We start from the raw sequence: 26,427 nt of genomic DNA, 5'->3' as shown, positions 1-26,427 counted from the left end.
TCTGTGGCTGCCCAGAGATATTTATCATGTGAACAGAGGCCAAGCAAAGACCCTGTAGTGTAAAGTAAGGTGCTTCCCAAAGCGGATTCGGAGATTGGGGCTGGTGTGTGTGTGTGCGCGCGCGCGTGTGTGGTGTGTGCAGGACGTGCAAGCCCAGTGCGCTGAAATGCAGCGCTCTCGTCTGCCTGCAAAGAGTTGCTCCACTCCCCCCGCTGCCCAGCGCACTCGGGGAGCGCCAGGGGGAGTCCTCGCCGGCCCGGGCTTCCAGCGACCCGGGAGCGCCGAGGGCTCGCCTGGCGGAGCTTAGCGCAGCTCGCTCGGCGCCGCCAGCGAGAGGGCGGGGTGGACACTGGGCTTCTGTGTGCCCGCCGCAGCCGTTGGTTGGCGGGCGCCCAATCTCGGGGCATGCCGCCGGAGCCAGGCCAGCACGCACCGTGAAAGACCAGTTTGGGGGAAGGCTTGACCCCCGGCGGTCCACAGAAGCCGGCGTCGGGAGCCCAGGCGGTGGGGCCGCTGCGATCGGGCTCGCAGCGCTGCAGCTGCGGGAGCCGCCGGCACCCCACCCCCTGCCTGGGTTCAGAGGGACTGAGGAGGCATGGCCTCGGTGTTCATGTGCGGAGTGGAGGACCTGCTCTTCAGCGGCAGCCGCTTCGTGTGGAACTTGACCGTGTCCACGCTGCGGAGATGGTACACAGAGAGGCTGCGGGCTTGCCACCAGGTGCTGCGGACGTGGTGCGGACTGCGGGACGTGTACCAGGTGAGCCGGGGACCGCGGCGCCTGAGGGCCCTAGCGGGATGCCTGGCGCTCGTGGGAAGCCGGTTGGTTCCACCTGTATGATTTCATTGTCCCTCTCCTTCCACCGCTCTCTTTTTCAACTCCTATCGGGCTGCTCGCCTCTTGGGTCAAAAGCTCAGCAGCTGTGGGTAACCGTTGCCTGACAGAGCTTGTGAATTTTCCCCATCGGGCATGGGGGCACTTGTGAATTAGTCCCTGGCTTTGCAGACATCTATTAGCGAGTGATGGTGTATCTTAGCAGCAGAGCGTCTGCAGGGAGCAACTCTTGACATTCACATGATTCCTTCTTTTTCATTTCATTGGGGTGAAGGTAGGCATTTCACGGAGCAAGGATTTCACACCAGTTTATGGTCAGAAGGGTCTGAATGGATTTGCATTCTTCCCTTTGATTTTATTTCAGCTTTCCTTCGGGCAGCCCCAACTTGCAAGGCAGAGCCAGGAAAAGCTGATTGTGTCTACTTGGCTTTTGGAAGGAAGGACAGCAAATTGTGAACACTTTGCAGGAGGATGACGGGCTGGGGAAGGGAGGGGTGGCCTGGCTGAGCGTTGGAATGCTTACGTTTGGATTTACTCCCTGTGGTATAACACAGCCTCTTTATTTCTCTGCTAGGTCCCATCCTGCAGGCAAAAAATGCAGCAACTTTGCTCAGTCTCTCTGGGGCTACAGCTTCCCTTCATATTTTTTAAACAGTCGTTTGTGGATTTAAAGGTCCTGTGCTTTGGTTGTTAATATTTTTCAGGTTTAAAAAATAATCTACATTGCCTTTAGGAAGATTACACCCGGTGTTTACTATAGAATATAGTGGCACGTTTTCTTTCCTGTGATGTAGAATTAGCTTTGTTGCAGTTCTTGGATTCTCCCTACTCTGACCACATTCTCCATATGGCTATGATTCATATCGCATTGTATTGAGTCCTATATGTGATCAAGCTTCTGGAGTTGATAAGCCATTGTCTTCCATCAATCAGGCAAAATTAAAAGACCGGCACCTGCGGTTAAACTGTGGGCATTTAAAAAATCAGCGTCCCCTTGTCATCCCTGACATCCGTATCATCCTTGTTAAAATGTGAGGAACATTATACTTTGTGCTTTCCCGACTCCTGCTTTGGATAACATGTCTGAGATGTCTTGCGTTTTGAAAGAATCCAAAAGCCAGGTGGAGAACCGGGGCAGCATGTGGTGGTTTGAGAGGATTATGGAGCTGTGGATATAGCCCATCTGGCCACATTACCCAGATCACCTAGCTTTTTGGAGCCAGAGGTGTGTCTGCCTCAGCCTTTTTCTTTTTTGGGAAATCATTGTTCAGTTTGGTCTGTAGGAGAAGTGGCCCTGATACACTTTTGTTTTCACTTTTTAACATTTGAGAAACTTTCAAAAGGAGAGCACAAGCACTGTGGCCAACCATTCAGCCTTCATGCCGCTCTCCCCAAAGGCTCAGGGGACTTATGGCTTACCTCTTCTACTGGTAGTGACCAATTCAAAAATGACGCTTCCAGAAACCTGAGACCCCACGAGATCTTTACAAGGTTGATCAATAATTATTTTTAAGCAGAACAGCAACTTGAAGGACTAACCTACTGAACGACAGGTTTTCTCTTCCGTAAAATGGATAGTGGCTGAGCCAGTACTCTCTCATAATGATAAGAGGGAACATCTAAAACAACCATGGCCATTTTATGAGTATTGAGTCTTAAGCAGAAAATGATCTCCAAGGTTTGTGTCTTTGGAGAAAACTTGAAAATATTTTAAAACTTGAGAGAACTCTAGATTTTTAAATTGTACAACATAGTTGTTAGCAAAGAAATACCGTTTCCTTTAATGCCTTTCAAATTTCAACAAGAAGGTACTAACGTAAATTGTATAGAACAGAATGGCAGTAAAATAAAGTGGTTAATACCTTATACTCCAAGTTAAATAGACAGAGGATAGGATAAATCCTACCTCTGCCTGTGTATGATCATGGATGAGTTACTTAATTTTACTGTGCTTTAGTTTCATTGTTTATAAAATGAGAAATACAATAGTACTAACCACAGAGGTTGATATTAAAATTAATTGACAGTACCAAGAGCTTAGGAAACATTCAGTAAATGTTATCTGCTCTATCAGTTGGGGTATTTTTATTGTAATAGGAAAATGAACTCAAATTAACCTACAGAATAAAAAGTAGGGACTTTGGATGCAACTGAAAAATCTAGCAGTAGGATCAGGGCACTATAGTTGTTCCCCATGATTCTGTCAATCCTGTCTTGTTCATGTATCTTCAGCTGGTTTCTTTCCTCATGATAGCAGACAGCTAAAGCAGTTCTGGGGCTTAGACCCATGTATCAACCCATATAGAAAGAAAGAGAATGTTTCAAAGGCACCAACTCTCAAAAAAAATTCCCCGGTTTGCCCTCTGATGGGTCAGTTTAGGGTATGTGCCCACCGGCAATGCCATGCACTGATTGGCACAGGGAATGGGATTGTAATTCATGCATTCTCAAAGGGAATGATATGGCCCCCAACAGGCAAAAATCATTTCGTAAGGATGGGAGGGGGGGCAAAAAAAAATCTTAGTCTTTATGTACAAAGCACAGGTATACATAAACAGATCTACAGTGTACTTATGGCGTTAGAATTTTGGGGGGAGTGAGGTGGCTAGCAAACAAAAAAATATCTTCAGAGGCTCCTTAAGGGAGTGATAACGAATACAAAGGTTGAGAGACCCTGAATTACATTGATTGGCTTAGGCCAGTGCAGACCCATTTCTGAAGCCGGCAGTGAGGTTGGCCCCGCCCAGACCACATGGCTGCCAGGCAATGGGGGGAGGGATGCAGTGTCCACTGTATCTGCATTATTAGAATCTCAGATAATGAGATTCTTATGCTGTTTAAATAAAATGATTATTTTTCAAGATAAGTACAAAGATTGATGCACAAATACATTTGTAAGTATTTTGCAACAGTAATTTATTTGAGTTAGGGGGTTAGGGGGCCCATCATTAGAATACCAGCATTGCTATCCCATAATTATGAATTCTAAAACAGAGAGGAATGTTCCATTATACTGCTCAAGTTTCTGGCATGTGAATTGGAAACACCACAGGGTTACATATTTTATTGAACCCAATTTTTTATCATCTTGATGATAAAAAGGTGTCAATTTCTTGCTTCTAGTCTGAATAGTCTTGTTTGTAAAAAAAAAACCCAGGATTCAATCACTCTAGAGAGAAAGGGTGGGGTGGGAGATATCCATTACACGAAATACCTGACAGTCCCCGGGGGTGTTTTGTTTATTCATATACTATAAGTGAAATAAGATCTCTGCCTATTCATAAGGAACTTGACAACCACATTATTGCCTCGCCAGCACGGCCGGGAAGACATAAGTTCTTTGGAATTGAACACTTCCTCCATTTCTAGATATTGGAGAGGCAAGAGACTTAATTTGCCAGAAACCATGAATAATTAAGATACTAGCTATAAGGCATTTCTGTAGTCATGTGACTAAATAAAAAGCAGACTGAGGCTGCCCTGAGGCTGCCTTCTAACAAAGACTCACTTGATGAGTGAAGGTTTGAATGTGGTTGGAGTAGCAGACATGGGACATTCACCTTCCACTTAGGGCTGAATATTAAAAGCTGATATATCTCTCCTGCTTTTATCTTGCCCGATGGGTTGCGTTATCACAATTAAATAGATTTAACAAACAGTTGAGGTGGAAAATGATGGAAGAATGTTGTTGAAAAAGGATCAACACCCTTTGCTTTCTATCAAGTGTGACACGGTCGAATGAAGCCCTCAGTTTGTTACTTGGAATTAAGTTTTCCCTTCATCGCCAACGTCTCAAAGGTAGAATTTCTTGCAAACCCTGAATGGAGTAATCGCCCCCAGTAGGGGCAACTTGAACAGAATCTAGGGTACTTAAGGGACCATAAGAGGCTGGGTCAGTTCCACTGCACAGGTAGCTGGCAGTGAGGGGTGGCATGCCGGGCAGATCACAGCAGAGGCTGTTTGCTCAAAATTGAGCAAATCTGACCTTGAGCAAATTGCTTTTTCTCTCTGAACCCCATTCCCTCCTGGGTAAGAGGGGAGAACTGTAGTCCTGGCATTATGGGTAGTGTAAAAAATTCATGAGATTGTGTGTATAATACTGAGTGCTCTGCGTGGCACAAGCGAGTACTCAGTAAATGTTAGCTCTTGGATATGCAAAGGGCTTAACACCAGACCCATAGAAGGTACTCGATAAAGGGTAGCTTAGGGTTTTACTGTTGTTTTTATAAGTGAGACTAGTTCTGTGGAAACTGAATTTCCATCTTTGCACGCAAAGATGTTCCGTGAGAGAGACTGTGGAATCTCCCACAGCAGTGGATGTAGGGTGGACCTTGGGTATCTGAGCTTGTGTTCTACGCAGTAAACCCACAATTTTTTTAAGGCCCATACAAAAAATCTAGGAGGTCACAGGAGCTAGCAGTAGGGTCTCTAAGGAGATAATCTCTTTATATTCCAAGACTCTGATGATTCATAAATTGGTAACACCTGAACTTTTCATCCCACTGCATTGGTTATGAAAGACCAAGTCCCCCAAATGGCAATCCTTTATTGAGCCTTCAGTGACCTGTGTACATTTCAAACCGTATATCCTTTGCTTGCCCCCGCCCTCCACTCTCCACAGCCTCCTGAATTATACAGACTAGAAGGGAGGCTGACAAGTTATTGGGTTGGCCATAAAGTTTGTTTGGGTTTTTCGGCCAACCCAATACAATGCACAGGAGAAAACTGGCCTACCTCCTGGTTTTGTAAATAAAGTTTTATTGGCATGCAGCCCTGCTCATTCATTTACACGTTGTCCATGGCTGCTTTCAAACTACAATGGCAGAATTGAGTAGTTGTCACTCAGCTACTTAGAGTTGAATAGTTGATACAAAGACTGTATTGGCCACACAGCCGAAAATATTTACTATCGGGCTCTTTACAGAGAAAGTTTGCCAATCTCCAGACTAGACAAAAACAATATGTTGGGCAGAGAATGCTAGAAGAAGGAAAGTTTAGAATTCAGTCATGGAAAAATAGAACTTGAAGGAATATGGAAGAATTTTCTCTTAAAAAACCCAGTCACTAGGAAATTAATAAACAAATATTCAGGATCAGTGTTCAGTTTACCTTTACTAGGTCCTGCATTGTAGAACATGATTGGAGTTATAGATCAATTGATTCATTTGTCCGTTTATTCATACATAAAATAATTATCAGGTGCTTACCGTGTCCCAGTTGTTATGCCAAGGTGTTAGCAACACAAAGTCAAATAGATTATTTCCTGCCCTCAAGGAATCTGTTGTCAAGTAGGGAGACAGTTAAGAAAATAACCTCTGTGCAAGGGCTTTACCTGGGTCGTCTAGGTGCACAGTGAAGGGAGTTTCCGTCAGACAGGAGTGAAGCAAAAGGGGAGGGCGTGGAAGCCAAGGAAGCTTCCTACAGGGGTGATTCTCAGGCAGAAGTCGGAAGGACAAGTAAGAGTTAGATAGACTAAGAAAGGCAGACGTGCATTTCAGGCATGAGGAAACAAGGCTCTGGTCGGTGGGGGTGCGTGTTATAAAGAGTTTTTTAAGGCTGATGAGGAAAGAAAGAGACAGACGGAGTCAAAGTCATAGACAGACAGGCAGATTTATTTATTTTTTTTTTGCGGTACGTGGGCCCCTCACTGTTGTGGCCTCTCCCGTCGTGGAGCACAGGCTCCGGACGCGCAAGCTCAGCGGCCATGGCTCACGGGCCCAGCTGCTCTGCGGCATGTGGGATCTTCCCGGACCGGGGCACGAACCCGTGTCCCCTGCTTCGGCAGGTGGACTCCCAACCACTGCGCCACCAGGAAAGCCCAGACAGGCAGATTTTAATTGAGAATAACATTCAACTTGAATGATCTTTTATTTTAAGATTAGGATTTGATGTTTTTCTTCAGAACTTTGGGGGTGGGGGACAGGTTAAGTTAGAACTGTCCCTGGTAATGGTGAGGCTGATAGATTTGGAAGAGGGTGGCATAGTGGAGGCAGGACAGGGGAGGAAGTTAGGAGGCCTGTGGTGATGTCAGTGTGTTACTCAGGATAGGATAGATTTTACTGCGGCAGCAAACAGCCCCAGGATCCTAACGGGTTAAAGAAATAAAGGTTTATTTTTGGTTTACACTACCTGTCCATTCACAGGTTGGCTGGAAGCTCTGCTCATCACTGTCACTCAGGCTCACAGAATGTTCCGGAACATTGCCAGTTGCCATGATAGAGAGTGAAGAGCTTTTCAGGGCTTTGCATTGGCAATGCAATGCTTGGCCTCTAAGTAGCTCACGTCACTTGTCTCAAGACATTGGTCAGAGCTGGTCATGTCACTCACTCAACCACAGGGGGCAGGAAAAGCAGTCCTTCCATGGAACAGCGTGAATGCTGGTGCAGATCTGGTTCCTTAGGAAGCAGACTCTGAAACAGAGATTAACAAGCAGGAAGTTTACTGGAGAGTGCTCTGAGGATCAACAGTGTAGAAGGGAATAGAAAGAAGTAGGACTGAGCAGAGGGAGAGATTGGGTGACAGTTCAGGCTCAACAAAGACCTCAGCTGACCTCACAGGTAGCCCTGAAGCTGAGAGTTGTCCCCAGTTGGAAGGAGAGGGCTGGATTTCTCCCCAACCTTCATCAAGCCTCATTAGAGATGGGCTGCCCTTGTATAAGCGGTGTGACCTTGAAGTAGGCAGCTCTCTTTAAGGAACAGCAGTTCCCAGAGGGGCTAAGAGCTCAGAAAAATCCAGACAGCTGATGCAATAAGTCTGGGCAGCTCATCACACTGCATCTTCTACAAATGTCTGCCCAACAGGTATTCACATCAAAGCCTGGACTGCAGCAGGGCCAGCGGGAAGGAAGTAGAGTAAGGATTGCATTGATGTGAAGGATGTAGGATCTAGGTTTAAAACATGGCCTGACAATCAGGGCGGTCTCCCAGCTAGATCCTACATTCTGTTGAAGGAGTTGGGCAACCACAGAGTCAGTTCATAGTAGCAACACATACAGAAAGAAGCAAAGACTTGGTTGATAAATGACATATGAGTCCACTTATCACTGAGGAAATTCATCTTCTACATTTTCAGGTAACCAAAGACTAGGATTTTATGGCAGGAAATTGGGATGCTCAGATACCGCAAAGTGAGAAAGAAAACTGTCTTAATGTTTGAGTCCATCACTTGGCATCAATAAATTTCTAAAAGACTGTATGATTTAAGATCAACAGATCAGTCTCAGGATCTCTAAAAAGCATTTTTGAACCTTTGTTGTACAGCTTGGAAAACACCAAGTTAAGGATAGACTCTCCTGCCTTGTCAAGTTGGTGTTTGTTTTCCTCCTTCTGTCTTTTCTTGGTGGAGCTGCAGCGTGAAATAACTTCCTGTTCGTCCCCTACTTACGTTTGTTCTGAATGTTATATTTGTGATGTCCAATTTGGTTGTTATGGAAAAGTGTGAATGATCAAATGGGATAAAAAATTGAAATTAATATCCATAAGTAATTACATACGTGTGTGTATATGTACATACAGAAAAGATAAAAATTCTAGCATCCTTGAAATAAAGTTTTGCCATGAAAGAGCTGGTAACTATGGTAAATGAAACAGTACCGTTTTCCCCTAATGTCCTGATCATTTTTAGTTTCTTGAATTTTGTGTTTGGGCAAAGCGCATTGCTTAAATAACTATTTTCTCCTTAACTAGGGCTTTTATACAGTCTTAGTGTCTTGACTTGACTAATAGCTGCTAATTATTAAGTAACTGCTTTGTGCTGTGCCTTGTGCTTGGCACTTTACATGTATTATATTTTTTTAAGAAAGATATCATTTGGGGAAGATTTCAATATACAAAAACATAAAGGATAATATAGGTAAAAACCCATGCACCCACCACTCAGTTTTAAGGCATCTCAACATTTTGCCATGTTTGCTCCAGATACTTTTTTTGTAATATAATAAAATTTTACAGAATCAGTTGAAACCACCTTTATACCTTTCCTTTCTCCCTAAAAATAGTCTTGTTCTGAAATTCGTGTTTTTCATTCCCAGGCATATTTTCATCATTTTGCCACATGTGTTTGTATCTATAAACAATATATATTATTTTCCTGTCTGTAAAATTTATTTAAGGATGTGTCATTCTGCTACCTTATTTTTCTCTCAATAGGCTTTTGGAATTTATCTCTAAAGTCATTTTAACCCTCATATTCCATTGCATTAAACATACCAATCTCTTGTTGATGGGCATTTAGGTTGCTTACAAATTTTCAGTGTCCCAAGATACTACACTGAAATTTTTGTATTGTCTCTTTGTGCTTGTGAGCAAGAGCTTCTCTAGGGCAGCGGTCCCCAACCTTTCTGGCACCAGGGACCGGTTTCATGGAGACAATTTTTCCATGGACCGGGGCAGGGTGGATCGTTTCGGGATGACTCAAGCCCATTACATTTATTGTGCACTTTATTTCTATTACTATTACATTGTAATATATAATGAAATAATTATACAACTCACCGTAATGCAGAATCAGTGGGAGCCCTGAGCTTGTGTTCACTCACCACTCACTGATAGGGTTTTGATATGAGTCTGCAAGCAATTGATTTATTACGGTCTCTGCGCAGTCAAACCTCTCTGCTAATGATAACCTGTATTTGCAGCCGCTCCCCAGCGCTAGCATCACTGCCTCAGCTCCACCTCAGATCATCAGGCATTAGATTCTCATAAGGAGTATGCAACCTACATCCCTGGCATGCGCAGTTCGCAGTAGGGTTCACGGTCCTACGAGAATCTAATGCCTATGCTGATCTGACAGGAGGCGGAGCTCAGGTGGTAACGCGAGCGATGGGGAGCAGCTGTAAATACAGATGAAGCTTTGCTTGCTCACCCGCCACTCACCTCCTGCTGTGCGGCCCGGTTCCTAACAGGCCACGGACTGGTAGCAGTCCCGGGGGTTGAGGACCCCTGCTCTAGGGTATATACGAAAAGGGAGACTTGCTAGGTTTTTAGCTTTATTAGATGTTGTGCCTTATTTCTGTCCTTATAATAACACTTCAAAATGATATCATAAATCCCACTTTATTGGTTTTATATACTTATTAGCTAATAAAACATGATGCTGGAATTTGAACAGAGCTCTAGCTGACTCCAGTGCTTAGCCTCTTGCCACTGACTTGCTGCTTTATTTATTAGAGAGATACATAAAGATAGTATCTCATTTATTTACTTATTTGCTCAATCAACATTGGGTGAAAACATAGCTGAGTGCTTAAAAATGAAGTCTATAAACTTCCTGAATTCAAATCCTAACTCACCTTTCGTTAGCCATGTGAGTTCTCTGAGATTTTTCTCATTAAATTTTTTTTGCCATAAAATAGTTAATTATGGACCTCCCTTAAAGAGTTATGCTTCTGGGATTGTTATAAAAATCAAGTGCACTAATATTTAAAAGCACTGAAAACAGTGTTAGATATATGTGTGGATGCTTGGATGGATGGGTGGATGGACAAAGGTGTGGATGGATGGACAGATGGGCAGATGATTGGATGGATAGATTAATGGGTGGATTGATGGTTGGATGGATGGATGAATCCCTCATGAATAATTATCTTCATCTGTGCAGTGCTCTACCACTTACGCATATGCATAACCTTTGGAGCTTCTAAAATCTGCAGAAGCCTTGTCTCCTCCTTCCTCCCCTCCCCTCTGGATTAAGAACTATAGTCTAATGTAGCAAGCAGGAAAGGGGCCCACTGACCACGGCACAGAGACGTTGCGCTCACATGGTTTCATGGCACAGCATTTTATCAGGAGACCCTGGCATGCTAATGCTGTTGTCTTTTTGGTTTATTCTACGAAAGCAAAGATTCTCACAACTGTTTAGTTGTTTTATTTCTGTCTCTCCAACAGAAAGCCATTAAACTTTCTCCCTCTCTACCCTGAGCCCCACTCCTTAAGAGCCCTAGACTCTCATGCATAAAGGCCCTGGGTCCCCACTGACTGCTGTCTTTCTCATCTGTATAAGCTTTCTTCTGATATGACTCTTGAATTTGCAACGGCCAAGGAGACCCTGTTATTATAGGCATCGTGCTACCCTTGGGTAGTGTAGCCAGCAAATATTTTTACAGGAATTAGTCAGTCTCATTAAACTTTGATTAGATGCTTATTAGCTAAGAAAGAAAAGAGCCTTGACAAAATAGGGCAATAGAATGGGCTTTAGTCAGTTGGACCTGGGTAACAAATCAAGGCTTCATCACTTACCAGCTGTGTGACCTTGAGCCACGCTACTTAATTGCTCTGAGCTTGTTTCTTATACGAAAGATAAAATAAGATCTACATTTTAAGTTTGGTGTAAAAGTTAGAAATGACATGGATTGAGAAAAGGTAAACATTTGGATCCCTTCACAGAGTTGATCCTAAGCCTAAAGTTGTCATGCTAGTTGTGATAAGTGCAAACTGTGACCAGGAATTAAGCCCAAACACCCACATTTACTAGCTGTGTGACGTGGGCAAGTTACATGATCTCTTGATGCCTCCTTTTCTCACATATGTGATGGGGATGGTAATAGTGCCTGCCGCTCAGGGTTGTTGAGAGGACAACACAAGATCATGTAATAAAGGTCTCGCTAGGGTGCCTGGCTCACAGTCAGCAGTTAAGAAGTGTCATTTCTACTTAATGAACATTTTCTATGTTGTCAAACAGTGCGAAGCATTTTTTTTGGCCGTGCTGCACGGCTTGCGGGATCTTAGTTCCCTGACCAGGGATTGAACCCGGCCCCTTAGCAGTGAAAGCGCTGCATCCTAACCACTGAATTCCCTATTCCCTAAGCATTTCATTTTCACCATTTCACTTAGTTCTCCTAACAACGACATGAAATAGGTACTATGAAACCCATGTGGCAGATGTGGAAATTGTTTAGCGCTGTCAAGTCACTTAGCCGAGTGCAAAGAGGGGGAGCTCAGATCTGTGTAAATCCAAGTTCCATTCCCTCAGCCGTTGCATGGAATGGGCTTAGTCTGCAAACCATTCAGCCTCTTCCTTGTCTACATTTGCCTTCATGGAGTCCTTCCTAGGACTTTCCCAGTCTCTAATCTCTGCCTCTACCAAAACCTGTAGCCAGAGCAGGTATTAATAAACTCACTGAGACTGAATAACTAGAGCAGGTATTAATAAACTCATTGAGACTGAATAACTAGTGCCATTTTCCCTCTATAGTCTATTCCCAACCCAGCCTCCAGAGCGATTTTGTTAAAAATAAGTCAGATCGTGTCATTGTCCCGTTCAGAACCCTCTAATGACTTCCCAACTCAGAAAAAGCCAGTCTCACCGAACCTACAAGACCCTGTGTAATTGGCATCCCCTTCTCTGCGTTCCTCCACCACCTACCCACAGCAAACATGCTCAACTTCTGATCTTTTTTTTTTGCGGTATGCGGGCCTCTCACTGCTGTGGCCTATCCCGTTGCAGAACACAGGCTCCGGACGCACAGGCTCAGCGGCCATGGCTCACGGGCCCAGCCGCTCTGCGGCATGTGGGATCTTCCCGGACCGGGGCTCGAACCCGTGTCCCCTGCATCGGCAGGCGGACTCTCAACCACTGAGCCACCAGGGAAGCCCTCTGGTCTTTTTATTACTAATAGTATTAGTATTAGCATTATATTCACTGTATTTATTTATTTGGTTACTGTGGTGCAGTTGACATGTAACATTATATTGGTTTCAAATGTATAGCATAATGATTCGATATTTGTATATATTGTGCAATGATCACAACATGTCTAGTTAACATCCATCACCTCACGTCGTTACAAATATTCTTTTCTTGTGATGAGAGCTTTTAAGATGTACTCTCTTAGCAACTTTCAAATATACAATACAGTATTATTAACTATAGTTGCCATGTGCTACATTACATCCCCGTGACTTATTTATTTTATAACAGGAAGTTTGTACCTTTTGATCGCCTTCACCCATTTCTCCCACCCTCCAACCCCACCCTGGCAACCACTAATCTGTTCTTGTGTCTGTGAGCTGCGTCAACCTCTGGTCTCAACTTCCAACTTTCTTTTTCTCTCTAAGTGTCCTCCAGCAGCGCTGACCTCTTTGCTGTTCCTTCAACCCCGCCAAGCACATTCCAAGCTCAGAGCCTTTGCCCTTGGCGTTTTCTCTGCCTATAACTTTGTCACCCAGAGGTTCCTGTGGCGTGCTTCCCCCCCTCACTGCCTGCAGGTCCTTCTTCAGATACCATCCAAACAGAGAGGCCACCCCTGACTGCTCTCGTATCCTGCTTTATTCTTCGCTGTAACCCCGTCACCACCTGACGTTAGGAATTTATTTGCTTATGTGCTTATTGTGTTTCCCCGACCAGAAGGTTAGCTGAAGGCATGCAGAAACTTTGCTTTGTTCACTGTGGTATCCTCAGTGCCGGAACCTAATACTCCTTTGGAAATAGTTCTTGACCAAATGAACAAAGGGATCTGCTTTACATTTTAAGACGCTCGCTCTAGCCACTGTGAAGGGACTGGTGCTTTGGAAGGGGTAAGAGCAGTTAGGCTGTTTCTCGTGACCAGTTGTGGGACGATGGGAGACCTGGGCTGGAGTGGTGGCCACATATGCTGTAGGAAGACACGAAGAATTTGGAGGAGGGGGAAGCAGCAGGAAGGAGACTGTGTCCAAGGAGAATGTTTACAGTCTATGTAGTTTTGGAAACATCCAGGACAAAGCCATGTGTGCTGAAGTGTATGTGTGTATTCTTTTTCATTAGGGAAAATAGCCACAAGCCAGTGTACGTTGACTGAGACTACATTCGTCTGTGTTCTCTGACAGCCATTTCATTAAGGAAGTAGCATTGCAGAGAGCAGAACAGATTATTTCCTCCAGTTCCTGTAAAACGGGCTCAGTCAGGGACCCCAGCTTCTGTGTACAGCCATCTGCAGGTCCCTGCCCGTGCCCAGCCCAGGGTGGGGAAGTTGGCAGTTTCTGTAGTTCTTGTTAGCTCTTACTGTCAAGTGATCACTGTTTCCTGTGCCCATCCCTGTGGTTAAGGTCTGGAAGGTGCCCTCTTTGGCCTGACTGATGCTGACAGACGTTTCAGACCTCTGGCTTTCTCTTCGTGGCACTCTGTGGATGTCGATTTTCATTCTGACCCTGTCTCAGGTCATTCCCATCCCCTGGAGCTAAGGATGGAAGGACCCTTTGGATTTGCCTGCATTCTTGGGGGAAAATATTTTTTTTCTCTCTGGTCTTCATTAGTGTTTAATTAAAAGCTTGCTTTCCCTAAGTCTTTGGCTGTGTCCAGGCTTTTTAAAATTCTGCAAGCACAGACAATATAAAGAGAGTTTGACCCTTTGAGTTACAAGAGCTGGTTATTGTGTCTAATTATCAACCTCAAATGATGACAGAATCAGAATCTTCTAGAACAAAAAGGAATACGAGGCATTTTTCAAATATTCCCTGAAGACAAAGTACATTTACTTTCAATAAATAGTCCAATGCCAGTTTTTCAGTGAAATTAATGTTTAAGTTTGAAACAGTTTGGTTCAGGATATGAAGAATCCTAAGCATCCGCTCATAGTATTTAGATTTTGGGGTTTTTTCCTTCCTTAAGATTTTTATATATTAATATTTCTAGGTATTGATGCCAGATATAGTTCTAGCCGAGCTCATAAGATTTTTGCTCTCAAATTCTTTTTGGAAATGAGATTTTTTTAGTGAATGTGTTTTTCCTTTAATAAACTTCAGAAGCCAACTCTGAGTTTCAAAAAAATTTTTTTTGAGATATCAGTGCCAGAGTCTGAACGGTGCCATTGATTCACCACCAAGTTGCATCAGTTTAATTTTTTTTTCAGGCTCAAACATTACATTAGGTTACAAATATAGCAAAAGTTTGCCACACCTTTATGCTGTATATTGTGTGTTATAAGTACATCAAATTTAATTATATCCTTTTCTTTTTTTCCTCCCTTTTTTTTTTTTTTGGTGTATTTTCTCTGAGCTAAATGGGTCACATTTAAATGTATAAATAAATTACATATAGACATATATATGTGTGTGCATATATATGTATATATGAGAATGTATAAATATGCATACATATATGTGCATGTGTGTCTATATATGTATGTGTATATATGTATATATCACTGTATCTGAAGTTTTTCCAGAAAATAATACGATTAGCCAAGATATTTACCAAACATCGCTTTTTTTCCCCAATCTTCAACATCACTTCTAAAGTTATATTATGACCCTGAAGTAATTAGCCAGTACCAATAATATGTTAGGTTCTGTAGTAGATTGTATTTTTCAGGTTACTATCAATTTTGATGAAGTTCAGCAAATGAAAGCTTGGTCAACAACTTCATCTGTTACCCTTAGTTTTAAAAAAGAAGAAAATAGAAAACCAGAGACCTGGTCATGTGTAGAAGCTCCTGGTCACCTCCTGGCTCGGCTCAGCTCACTGGTCTGTGAAGTGGGGCCATGGCATGGGCTGTCACACTGGAGGGTACTGGGTGTTAAGTAGACAGCAGTAGAGCAAATTACTCAAAATGGAGCTCTTGCCCCCTCCTCTTCCCCAGCAACTACGTCCAAAAAGGAGGACGAGGCGGCTGGTTAAGGAATTGAGGGACCTGTGAGGAAAAAGATGGAGGGAGCAGCCTGGGAAACAGCTGCCTTCCTCAGCCCAAGCAGCTTCATTCATTATTTACAAATATTAATGCCATCGGTCTGTTTTTCTTTTTTTTCTTTTTTTTTTTTTTTTTGCCGTACGCGGGCCTCGCACTGTTGTGGCCTCTCCCGTTGTGGAGCACAGGCTCCAGATGCGCAGGCTCAGCGGCCATGGCTCACGGGCCCAGCCGCTCCGCAGCACGTGGGATCTTCCCGGACCGGGGCACGAACCGGCACCCCCTACATCGGCAGGCGGACTCTCAACCACTGCGCCACCAGGGAAGCCCGGTCTGTTTTAATGGAACTTGTAATGAGATGAACAGCTTTGTCTACTTTCTTTTGTGTGATTTGCACATAATCTTTGGGAGCTAAGGATGTTGGAGCCAGATGGATATGAACTCTAATCCTGTGTGCCTCATCCCTCACTGGTTGTGTGACCCAGCGCGCGATGCCTCATTCCTTTGAGCCTCGTTTTCTCAGCTATGAAATGGGAACATAATATTGCATCATACTGCTGCCAGGTTTAAGTGAAACGATGCCCTGTGACTTCTCAGAATGGTGTCTGGGACATGACAAGAATTCGATACACTGTAGTTTAAGGAAAAGGCCCTGGTTACTAAAATAGGCCAAAAAAGAAAAGGAAAAATCTTAGAAATGGGAGGCTCACTTCCTCTCGCGTCTACAGGAAGTTACGTAAAATAAGGATAAGAGAAGAGATGGACATTTTGAAGCAGAAGAATTAAATTATAACCTGGTAAATTGTTACAACCTTTCCGTAGGACAGTTTAGTTGTATCCAATCAAAATGTAAGATATGTGCCCTCGTTGACCAGACATTTCCATTTTCAGGAAGTCATCTTAAGGACACGATGGTATATGTGTAAGGATTTTCACAGCAGCATAATTTGAAATAGCAAGCCAGTGAAGACATGAATAAGAGAATGATTAATTAAATGATAGTGCCTCCAAAGCATGGGATTCTATGACATCAGTAGGAAAAGTGAAGTAGACCTATACATCACAGCCCCCCCAGAATTGTCATTGACCGATTTTGGGGTAAAAATAAACACTAAAGACAGAACAATATACAGGATGTGTGTGTGTATATATGTGTGTGTATGTCTATAGAGACAAAAAGGCACAAATAAATGCAAGAAGTGCGTGTATATGTTCCTGTACATGGGAGAACAGCATTGGAAATACATATACCAAGCCATTAATAATGTTTACCCCTGGGATATGTAAGTGGACAAAGAGAAAGGTTTCTACTTCTTTTACTTTAATAATTCTGAATTTAAATCGTTTATGGCAAGGATATACGTAACTTTTATAATTTTGTAAAACTTCCTATTCAAAACATTTGATCTGGGGCTTCCCTGGTGGTGCAGTGGTTAAGAATCTGCCTGCCAATGCAGGGGACACAGGTTCAAGCCCTGGTCCAGGAAGTTCCCACATGCCGCAGAGCAGCTAAGCCCATGCACCACAACTACTGAGCCTGCGTGCCACAACTCCTGAAGCCCACATGCCTAGAGCCCGTGCTCCGCAACAAGAGAAGCCACCACAATGAGAAGCCCGTGCACTGCAATGAAGAGTAGCCCTCACTCACCGCAACAAGAGAAAGCCCGGGCGCAGCAATGAAGACCCAATGTAGCCAAAAATAAATAAATAAATAAATTTATTTAAAACAAAAACATTTGATCCAGGCTGTTGTGTAGAGTATTTCTGGAGAACAGGGATCTGTCCAATGTAACCTTGTGTCCCAGCACCCGGCATGTAGCAGTGTCTCTCCACGTGTTTATCTAGTGTGTCTATTTAATAATGACCATTAGTTATTATTGATGTGATTACTATTAAATAAAAATATTTGTGTTCCTTGGAGAGCCATAGAGTTTTTTATCATTAAAATAACATAAGTCCATAAATTTAATTGTTATAGAAATGCATGGCTTAAAAGTGAGTCTTTTATCAACGGTATATATTCACCGAATACTTTCTAAACATATAGTGACTTACATATTACATTAATATAAATTTTTACGGAGGTGAAATCATTCTATACATCTTAGTTTGAAATGTATTTACTTACACATCTTAGATGGTGATCTATCTCTGTTTTTCATAACTGCTGTGTATTCAGTGGTATGAATGTATCAATTAATTTTGGTAATCCCCTATTAATAGACATTTAAGTTGTTTCCAAAATTTTACTAAGACAAATGTTACCATGAACATCCTCATATGCAAAACATTTGTGGGAGAATTTCTGTAAGATACATACCTCATTTGGAAGGAATTTGGATTTCCAAAAAGGTTGTACCAATTTCTGATGCCATTGAGTGAACAAGAATCCTTCTTTTCCATACCATGGCCAACAACTTTTGATTTATACCATGGTGCTAGCAAAAAATTTATATTTTATATCTGTTTTCATTTTATCTCCTTAGTTAGTGGAGCTGTCTGCTTTTCATAACCTTCTTAAGGGCCCTGATGCTTGGAACACTGGAACTGTACTTGCCTGAGAGCATCAGGAAAAGCATATTTTGCATTTCATCACAGTATAAATTAGTTTGCATGCTTTAGAGCACATTTTAGTCTCTTAGAAAATGTTTGTCCTCTCACAGTGATATGGAATTTCCTTGTATAGTTAAAGCAAGTTTATGTAGAGCATTGCTGGTTGAAATCCAAGTATCATAAAGATATATTTTCATATAGTCTCTCTGCCATGTACTAAAGTCTTAAGATTTACAAATAGCTCCGAATAGTTATTTCTTTTTTGCATTCATTATACTCTTTGGTTTCAAACTATGGTGTCCCCAAGTACTATTTAGTAGATTTCAAAAATCTTGTTTTATCTTGTCTGTAAACATTCTCAGCTTCATTTAGCTAAGCTTGAAAGTGATCACCAAGGCTTTATTATTTTTTTAAACAAGGGATAAAGCTTAGGGCAGGAGAACAGAAGATGCACCGTTTATTTTCTCTTTTTCACCTTTTCTCTTTTGAATGCCCGAGGACTTCAAGCTTATTTGGCCCTCTAAATCCATATTTATTAAGTTAAATGTAATTTAGCCAGAGTTGAATTGTTTCAGTGAGATTTCATAGCCACAAGCGACTATGAAACTGTCATTTGTCTCATTTCGGGAGGCACCAGAACTGATTACTTGGGAGATGATTGAAACTGCAAGTCCTGTTAATGTCATGGTTATTTGAGAGATTGCACCTTGAGGGTGAGGATGGGTTGACCTGCAGATTTGTTTGTGTATAGACTTTCACCAGGGCCAGCCTATCTTAGAGTTAAATTGGAGTTGCTACAGGAAACCCCTCAAAGGGCTTTTGTCATGTGTGGGCTGGCCAGCACTCACCACTGGCGTTCTGTTAGCTCCCCGACTCCCTTCTGGCGGTGCCCACCAGGCAGATGGCAAAAAGGCAGGTCCCCGTGCAGGCTTCCTACCGTGGCCACCAAGGGAGCCAGATCTTCCTGTCTGCCCCTGTTCATCTAGGGGGCAGGCTTGAGGTCTCAACCAGGCTTATGATACCTCTGTGCTCCTGCACTCCGAGTTTTGAGCTAGAGGAGGGAACGTTTGCAAGTAAGAACCATCAAAGCAGCAGAGGGGGCGGGACACAGACAAGACAGTCGTTGTATGACATGGTGTCAGCTGTGTCTGCTCCGTTATGGGTGGGTTCTCTTGTTTCCTGTTCATTTTCTAAGCCTGCTTCCAGGAGCCATTGTTTTCCTTCTTCCCTCCTGAGAGGCCTTATTTGGCTCAGGGATCAATATCACCTCCCATGTGACTTAGGAATATCCTGGTAGGTCTCTAAGCCAGGGCTTCCCAACATTTTTCATGTCGTAGCGTACATACGAGATGCTAGTACCTGTATGGTACACAGGGTAAATGTATATGAGGCCACTCAGAGCCTGAGGTGACCATTTGCAGGATCTTAGGCTGTCTTGAGGGCTGAGAGGACCAATAGTTCAGGATACTCTATTGCCTGTTACATCCACACGTTGGTTGTGAAGCTGAGGTCAAAGTTAATCATGTGGTCTTATTCCTCTTGCCAGTGATTGGTTTAGGGTAAACATATGACCTAGCTCTGGCCAATGGGGTGCAACTTGCTGATGCATTTCTTTTTTTTTTAAATTTATTTTTGGCTGCATTGGGTCTTCGTTGCTGCACGCGGGCTTTCTCTAGTTGCAATGAGCGGGAGCTACTCTTCGTTGCTGTGTGTGGGTTTCTCATTGTGGTGGCTTCTCTTGTTGTGGAGCACGGGCTCTAGGTGCGTGGGCTTCAGTAGTAGTGGCACAGGGGCTTAGTTGCTCTGCGGCATGTGGGATCTTCCTGGACCAGGGCTTGAACCCGTGTCACCTGCATTGACAGGTGGATTCTTAACCACTGTGCCACCAGGGAAGCCCTGATGCATTTCTTGAAAAACTCTCTTTACTCTTAAAAAGAGACATAGAAGAAAGAGATGATCTTTCTTTTGGAGTAGGGATGTGATGCCTGGAAGAGTGGCAGCTATAGTGTAACCATGAGGGAATATTAGTTTCAGGAGAGCATGCTGAGTGGAAAAATAGAAGGAACTGGAACTTTGATGGCAGTACTAATCTGTGGACTTCACCAACCTTGGAACTACCCTCCCTTTAGATAGTGAGATAATCGATTCATATCATTAAAGTTATTTTTACTTTGTTACTTACTGCAAAAAGCACTCTGATATAAGATCTGCTCAGGACTTGAAGATCACGACTTAGAGAAGAGTTGTCTAACAAAAAAGGTGCTCAAGGGCTTCCCTGGTGGCGCAGTGTTTGAGAGTCTGCCTGCTGATGCAGGGGACACGGGTTCATGCCCTGGTCCGGGAAGATCCCACATGTCACGGAGCGGCTGGGCCCGTGAGCCATGGCCGCTGAGCCTGCGCGTCTGGAGCCTGTGCTCCGCAACGGGAGAGGCCACAACAGTGAGAGGCCCGCGTACCGCAAAAAAAAAAAAGGTGCTCAAAGTAAGAAACTTATGTGGAAAGAATGGAACAAGAACTGGAGATGTGCTGGTAAAAGGAAAATGTCTAAGTTCAGAGTAAGTTGGATAAAAGTAGAAGGAAACTCTTTTTTTAAAAAAATGCTTTACATTAAAAAGTACAGTGTTTCTTTATTAATTAGTAGTATTGACCAGAAATATTCGCCAGCATCTCTGTGAAACATTAGAGAAAGGAAAAAGATTTTAATTAACAATTGCAAGAGGCAGAAGAGCTTACAAGTCAGAAGCCCTGAACCCTGAACCCTGGAGCTAGACTGTCCAGTTTCAGATCCTGCATCTGCTGCTTCCTAGCTGTGACTTCCTGTAAGTTACTTAACCTCTCTGTGCTTCATTTTTCTCATCATCTGTAAAATAAAGATAATAATAGTCCCTACCTCAAAGGTATTATTGGATATATCTTTATAAAGTATAGGAACAGCATCTGGTGTATCTTAAGTACTATGTAAGTGTTTGCTCTTATTAATTTGCAATTATCATCCAAACCTATACACATGTTAAAAAAAAAAGTCACTTAAACATGGGTGCTTCTAGCACTACACAGTCACTAAAGTGGCTAAATTAAGAAGCTCTATAATACCAAGTGTTGGCGAAGACCTCTCCTACATTACTGATGGGAGTGTAAAATTGTGTAGTCTTTTGGGAAACTGGCAGTTTCTTAAAAAATGAAACATGCTTCCACCCCATGATCTGTTAGCTCCACTCCTATGTATTTATTCCAGAGAAATGAAAACTTATGTACATACATACGTACTCACATACAAACACACAGATAAACACACACGCACAAACCTTGTAAGCGAATGTTCATAGCATATTTCTTTATAATACCCGCAAACTGGAAATAGCTCAGATTTCCATTAACAGGAGAGTAGATAAATAACTTGTAGTATATTCATGCAGTGGAATACCTACTCAGCAATAAAAAAATGAATTAACAAATATATCCAGCATCCTGAATGAATTTCAGAAACATTTTGCTCAGTGAAAGAACATTCATCAAAGAATTCATAGTCTATAATTCAATTCATATGATGTTCTAGAACAGGAAAAACTAACCTATGATAATAGAAATCTGAACAGTGGTTGCTTATGGAGGATGGGGAAACATTGGCAGAGGCAATTGGCAGAATATTCTGGAAATATTTTTTATCTTGGTAGGGGTGTGGATAATATAGGTGTACACATTTGTCAAAATTCGTCAAATTGTAATACTTAAAGGGTATATATTTTACTGTTTATAACTCTATTTTTTAAATGAAACAAAAAGCAATAACAGACTGTAGCAATAGCAGTAGCTGTGTAGGTCTTGGAAAGTATCAATAAACATACAAGATGAGCATCTTTTCATCCTATGTAGCAAGAAAGATAGCAAAAACTGTGAGAGTCATGTCAGAAGGACGTAGGAGTTGACTGGAAGAATTTCCCATTGGCTAGTATGGGACAATTTGAACATCACAAAGGGCAACAATGTTAATAGATGGAAACACATATAATATATTTAAATTCATGAATTTATAAATACTTTAAAAACCAATTTGGCCACCATTGGAAGTGCCAACTCACTATTTTGAAAACTAGTAAATAAAGGTGAAGAATCAAGCATTTGTTGCCTTTTCTTTATGAATTGTACCACTAGGTAACCCATTAGTAGATGAGAGGAAATTTCACACTACAGAACTATTCTGGCTCAAAGGAAAGGGTGATAGAATTGGAAGGTCATCATATTGCAACCCTTAGTCAATTAAATGATCTAGCTATTGAACTAACATTACAAAAAGAGACAGCCCTAATGAGAAAACACAGATTGGTGACCAATGAGACAATCTTGCCCAAAAAGATCTAACTGGAATCTGATCAAGCCTTCAGACTCAATCAACCTACAGGAAATATGGTGGACAAAGGACCATATTAAATGACACCAGAGAGATGTAATCAGCAGAACTCAGATGGGCAGGAGAAATGGCAGGATAAACAGCCCTGTTTCTTCAACAAATAAATTGCAAAGAGAGAGAGAAAAAGAGAGGGAGAAGATGAATGGAAGGGGAACTTACAGATTAACAGAGACCTAAGAGAAATAACAACAAATTGCAAAATGTAGACATTTTTGGATCTTGATTCAAACAAACTTGAAAAAAACACATTCATAAGACAATTGGAAATTTGAACACTAACTGCATATCTGCTGATATTAATGAATATTGTTTTAGGTAATTGGAGTTGTCTTTTAAAAGAGTCCTTAGCTGTTATATTGAAATATTTACAGATGAAATTATTTGAAGTCTTAATTGTCTCCAAAGTAATACGTACAGAAGGACAGAAAGTGGATGAGAATATTAATGAAACAAGATTAGCCGTGTGTTATAACTGTTGAAATTGGGTGATGGATACACAGAAGTTCATTATACCCATCTGTCACTTTTTGTAAGGGCTTGAAATTTTCCACCATAAAAAGTTCTGTTTCGATTTCAAAGAAACACAAAGGGAGAGAAAAGGGGGAAAACCAAACCAAACCAAAAAAAAAAAAAAGATTCTGCAGATATACAGGAAGGAAACCTAACAGCATGTTGTTAACCCCTGGATGCATTTCTCATTGTCTGCAAAAGCCAAATAAGAAGGCAGTTTAAGCCTGAAAGCCCCGAATCCTCTTCTTCTGCACCCAGTTGGGGGGACTTCTGTTACCAGATCTTTTGAGCCTCTGTCTCTCATCTGTAAAATAGAGATGAACAAGTACCCACTTCATAGGGTCGCTGTCAGGATAAAAGGAGAATCTGTGTAAAGCACGGGGCGTAGTACCTGGTACCAGTCAGCACTCGATAAATTTGGGCTGTTGAGTGTTAGTTTATTGCATGTGACATTTAAAACAGAAGATAAAACAATGAATATATGCACTTTACAGTGAATGTTGGAACATTTTTGATGACTTCTGAACTTCCAAAGCCTTTTTCTGTTCCTATCTCCAAACACAGGGGTGAGATTAGATTTTACAATGTCCATCACCTGAAAACCTGTGCATGCCTTATGTAAAAACCAAGTCAAAACTCATGGCACTCATCTTGTGAAACAGAAAGGAGCCCCTACAATGTCTCCTTTTCTCCTTAACTTTTTCACCTCTGTTTCTCTGTTTTGGGTTAGGAAAGCAAGAGAATCCGCCTAGAACAAGAAACTTCCCTCTTTTTCTGCCTGAAGGGGAATGTGAATAACGGACTTTTCCATCAGGGTTGTTTTTCCTGGACATGGTGTGCCCCCTCCAACTGCTGAAACATGTGATCCTGAAGGAGACCTTAAATAAACTTCAAATGTTCCTTACCGCTCAGCAGTGCTGTCCCAATTCTAGTAAATTATGAATTTGTTTTCTGTATTTGGTGTTCTTCCTTTTTGAACAGAAGTTCTATTCATTCAGAATATGAGTTGAGAGATTTCCGTGTGCCACGTGTTATAGCCCCAAACAAGGCAGAAGTGGTCCTGAACTCGTCCCCCAGATATCCACATGGCTGGCTCCTTTTTTTTTGGCCATGACCAGGGATTGAACCCAGGCTATGGCAGTGAAAGTACCAAATCCTAACCACTAGACCACCAGGGAGCTCCCCTGTCTGACTCCTTCTTAGTCTCCAGTCCCTCCATCCTCTTCATCACATCCTCCTGCTTTAGTTTCTTCACAGGTCTTAACCCTCACCTGGAATTACCTTATTTATTAATTAATTTATTTTTTATTTCTTGCCCCCCTCTGGAGTCTCTCCTTTTCATCACTGTTTCCCCACCACCTAGCCTGGTACCCAGCAGAACCAGCTACATAATTGGTAGGACCCAGTGCAGACTGAAAATGTGGGAGCCCTTGTTCAAAATGTATGAAGAATTACAAGACAGCAGAGCATTAAACAAGGTTGGTGCCCTTCTGAGAGTGGGATCCTGTGGGACTCTGCTGGTCTTACAGCCATTATTATTAGGCACCCCCAAAATAGTTATTGGAATGAATGCAGATCTAAGAAAAACCATCAGGGACCCAAGGAGTGCTGGCATCCAGATTGATAAAAGACTGAAAACAGGAACCAGCATGTGTGTAAAAGATGCATGATTCCTCAAGTGCAGGGTTGACTGTGAGGTGAAAAGTAAGATAATGACTCTGCTCACCTTGAGCAACACCGAGTCTGGGCTGTAAATCCCTCGAGGGTCAGGACTGTAGTGTTTTCACCTTTGATTTCCCTTGCAGGGCTTCTGCACGTCCGTGGTGCTCCATGAATATTTGGGAAGAACCGAATTGGTTCTAGAAGTAGAATTAGAGAAGGATGAGGAGTTATGAAAGAAATATTCTTTTTTCTTTTTCGCGGTACGCGGGCCTCTCACTGTTGTGGCCTCTCCCGTTGCGGAGCACAGGCTCCGGACGCGCAGGCTCAGCGGCCATGGCTCACGGGCCCAGCTGCTCCGCGGCATGTGGGATCCTCCCGGACCGGGGCACGAACCCGTGTCCCCTGCATCGGCAGGCGGACTCTCAACCACTGCGCCACCAGGGAAGCCCAGAAATATTCTTTTCTTTAATGCAAACCTCACTAAATTTAGGAGGAGATGAGCTGGTCTTTAAGTTTGTCCTTTTAGTTTATGACAAGTGGTTCAGAGCTGTGCCTAGCCATCAGAGTTTTGGAAAACTGCAATACATTGTTGGGATTTTATGGTGTGTCTGGCATTAATTTGGTATATGAAGTGTTCTATGATGAAAGTGATAGTTTTGTGATAAATGCAAAGCTTCTCGTAAAGATTCCTAAGACTGTATTTCTTTAAAAATCTGGTCTACACTTTCACATATTTTCCCCCCAAATGATGGACCTATTCCCTTTGTCCCACTTCCAGGATGGTGGAAGCCTCCACAAAGTCACCATATACTTATCCAGACTCACCAGTTAGTGATCAGCGAATTGTGTCACAATTGGCACTTTATAGGCATAATTTCACATATGCCCATCATTCATTTGGACCTATTCCGGAGATATAATTTCATTTTCTTTTTTCTCCCCTTTTTTAAAAAAAATGTATTTCATTGAAGTATAGTTGATTTACAATGTTGTGTTAATTTTGGGGGGGGGGGGGTGTTGTTTGTTTGTTTTTTCATTTTCAATGGGACTCCGTAACAGGGCTCCCTGAGTCTGCGTTCTTGGATCCCAGGTTCAGCCCTGCCCCGTGTCTGACTGCCCGGCAAGAGCCATTTGGAAGAGCAGTGGTTTCAGGTTGGATGTAGAGTGAGACTTTCTGCTATTCCTGTGTGGGCCTCTCTATGCCATTTCTAAAGGACCTTTTCCTAACTAATGCACTGACCACAGAGCTCCTATCTGATGCCCCAGTGCTGCAGGAACTATCCTTTTACCCAAGGCTGAATCCCCGGTACCTTGGCCTCCCACCCAGGTCCCCAATTCTGTGTCGATAATCATTCAACTTGTTAAACAGTATTGGTCAGCTGATGAAGGGTATCTGATTCCAGTTATCCTGTCTCCCATGAACTGCTGTATTAGATCGGACCTTTCTGTTTGCAAACCAATTTAAAAAAAAATTAAATTAGCTTAAGTAGAAATAGAAATTATAGTGATTCAGACAGTCATTGGAGTCTGTCTCTCTCCAGCACTTCTGTCTGGCCTGAAGTACTCTGGTACCCCAGGCTCTCATCCCAACAGCTTTTTAACTCCAGAACAAAGATAAATACCCTTCTTCCCTCATCCCTATAACTAGGGAATATTGGGGCCGGGTATTTTTATTGGTTATTCCTGAATCGCATGTTAATTATCCCTTGATATAGGGGCCTGAGGTTAGGTCACCCTAATGATTTGGATGGTGCTGTCATAGAAAAGCGGGGATCTGTGATTAGAAAAAGTGAAACAGACTTTGGATGGGCAAAAACAACAGATACTTACTCTGATCATCTAGTTTTAATCCTCCCGGTGCTCCCA

General features: G+C 42.6%; 1 protein-coding gene across 5 annotated transcripts in view; it reads left to right on the top strand.

The window, feature by feature from the left end:
* The window catches only part of FRMD4B (FERM domain containing 4B), a 334,665-nt gene that overhangs the window by 150,629 nt on the left and 157,609 nt on the right, over positions 1 to 26,427 (top strand). The window contains exon 1 of one of the 5 annotated variants that reach the window (XM_073787543.1): positions 329 to 757. The exons of 3 other annotated variants lie outside the window; for them this stretch is intronic. In XM_073787543.1, the coding sequence (XP_073643644.1) occupies positions 596 to 757 (162 nt within the window). In that variant the 5' untranslated portion in view covers positions 329 to 595. Of the gene's footprint in view, positions 1 to 328; positions 758 to 26,427 lie in introns of those variants that run through there. One more of the 5 variants, XM_073787542.1, reaches the window with a different exon arrangement.

Source organism: Tursiops truncatus, chromosome 10 (genome assembly GCF_011762595.2).
Source record: "Tursiops truncatus isolate mTurTru1 chromosome 10, mTurTru1.mat.Y, whole genome shotgun sequence".
NCBI lineage: Eukaryota > Metazoa > Chordata > Mammalia > Artiodactyla > Delphinidae > Tursiops > Tursiops truncatus.
The sequence above is the reverse complement of the archived record's forward strand: the minus strand, read 5'-3'. Positions and strand labels throughout refer to the sequence as shown.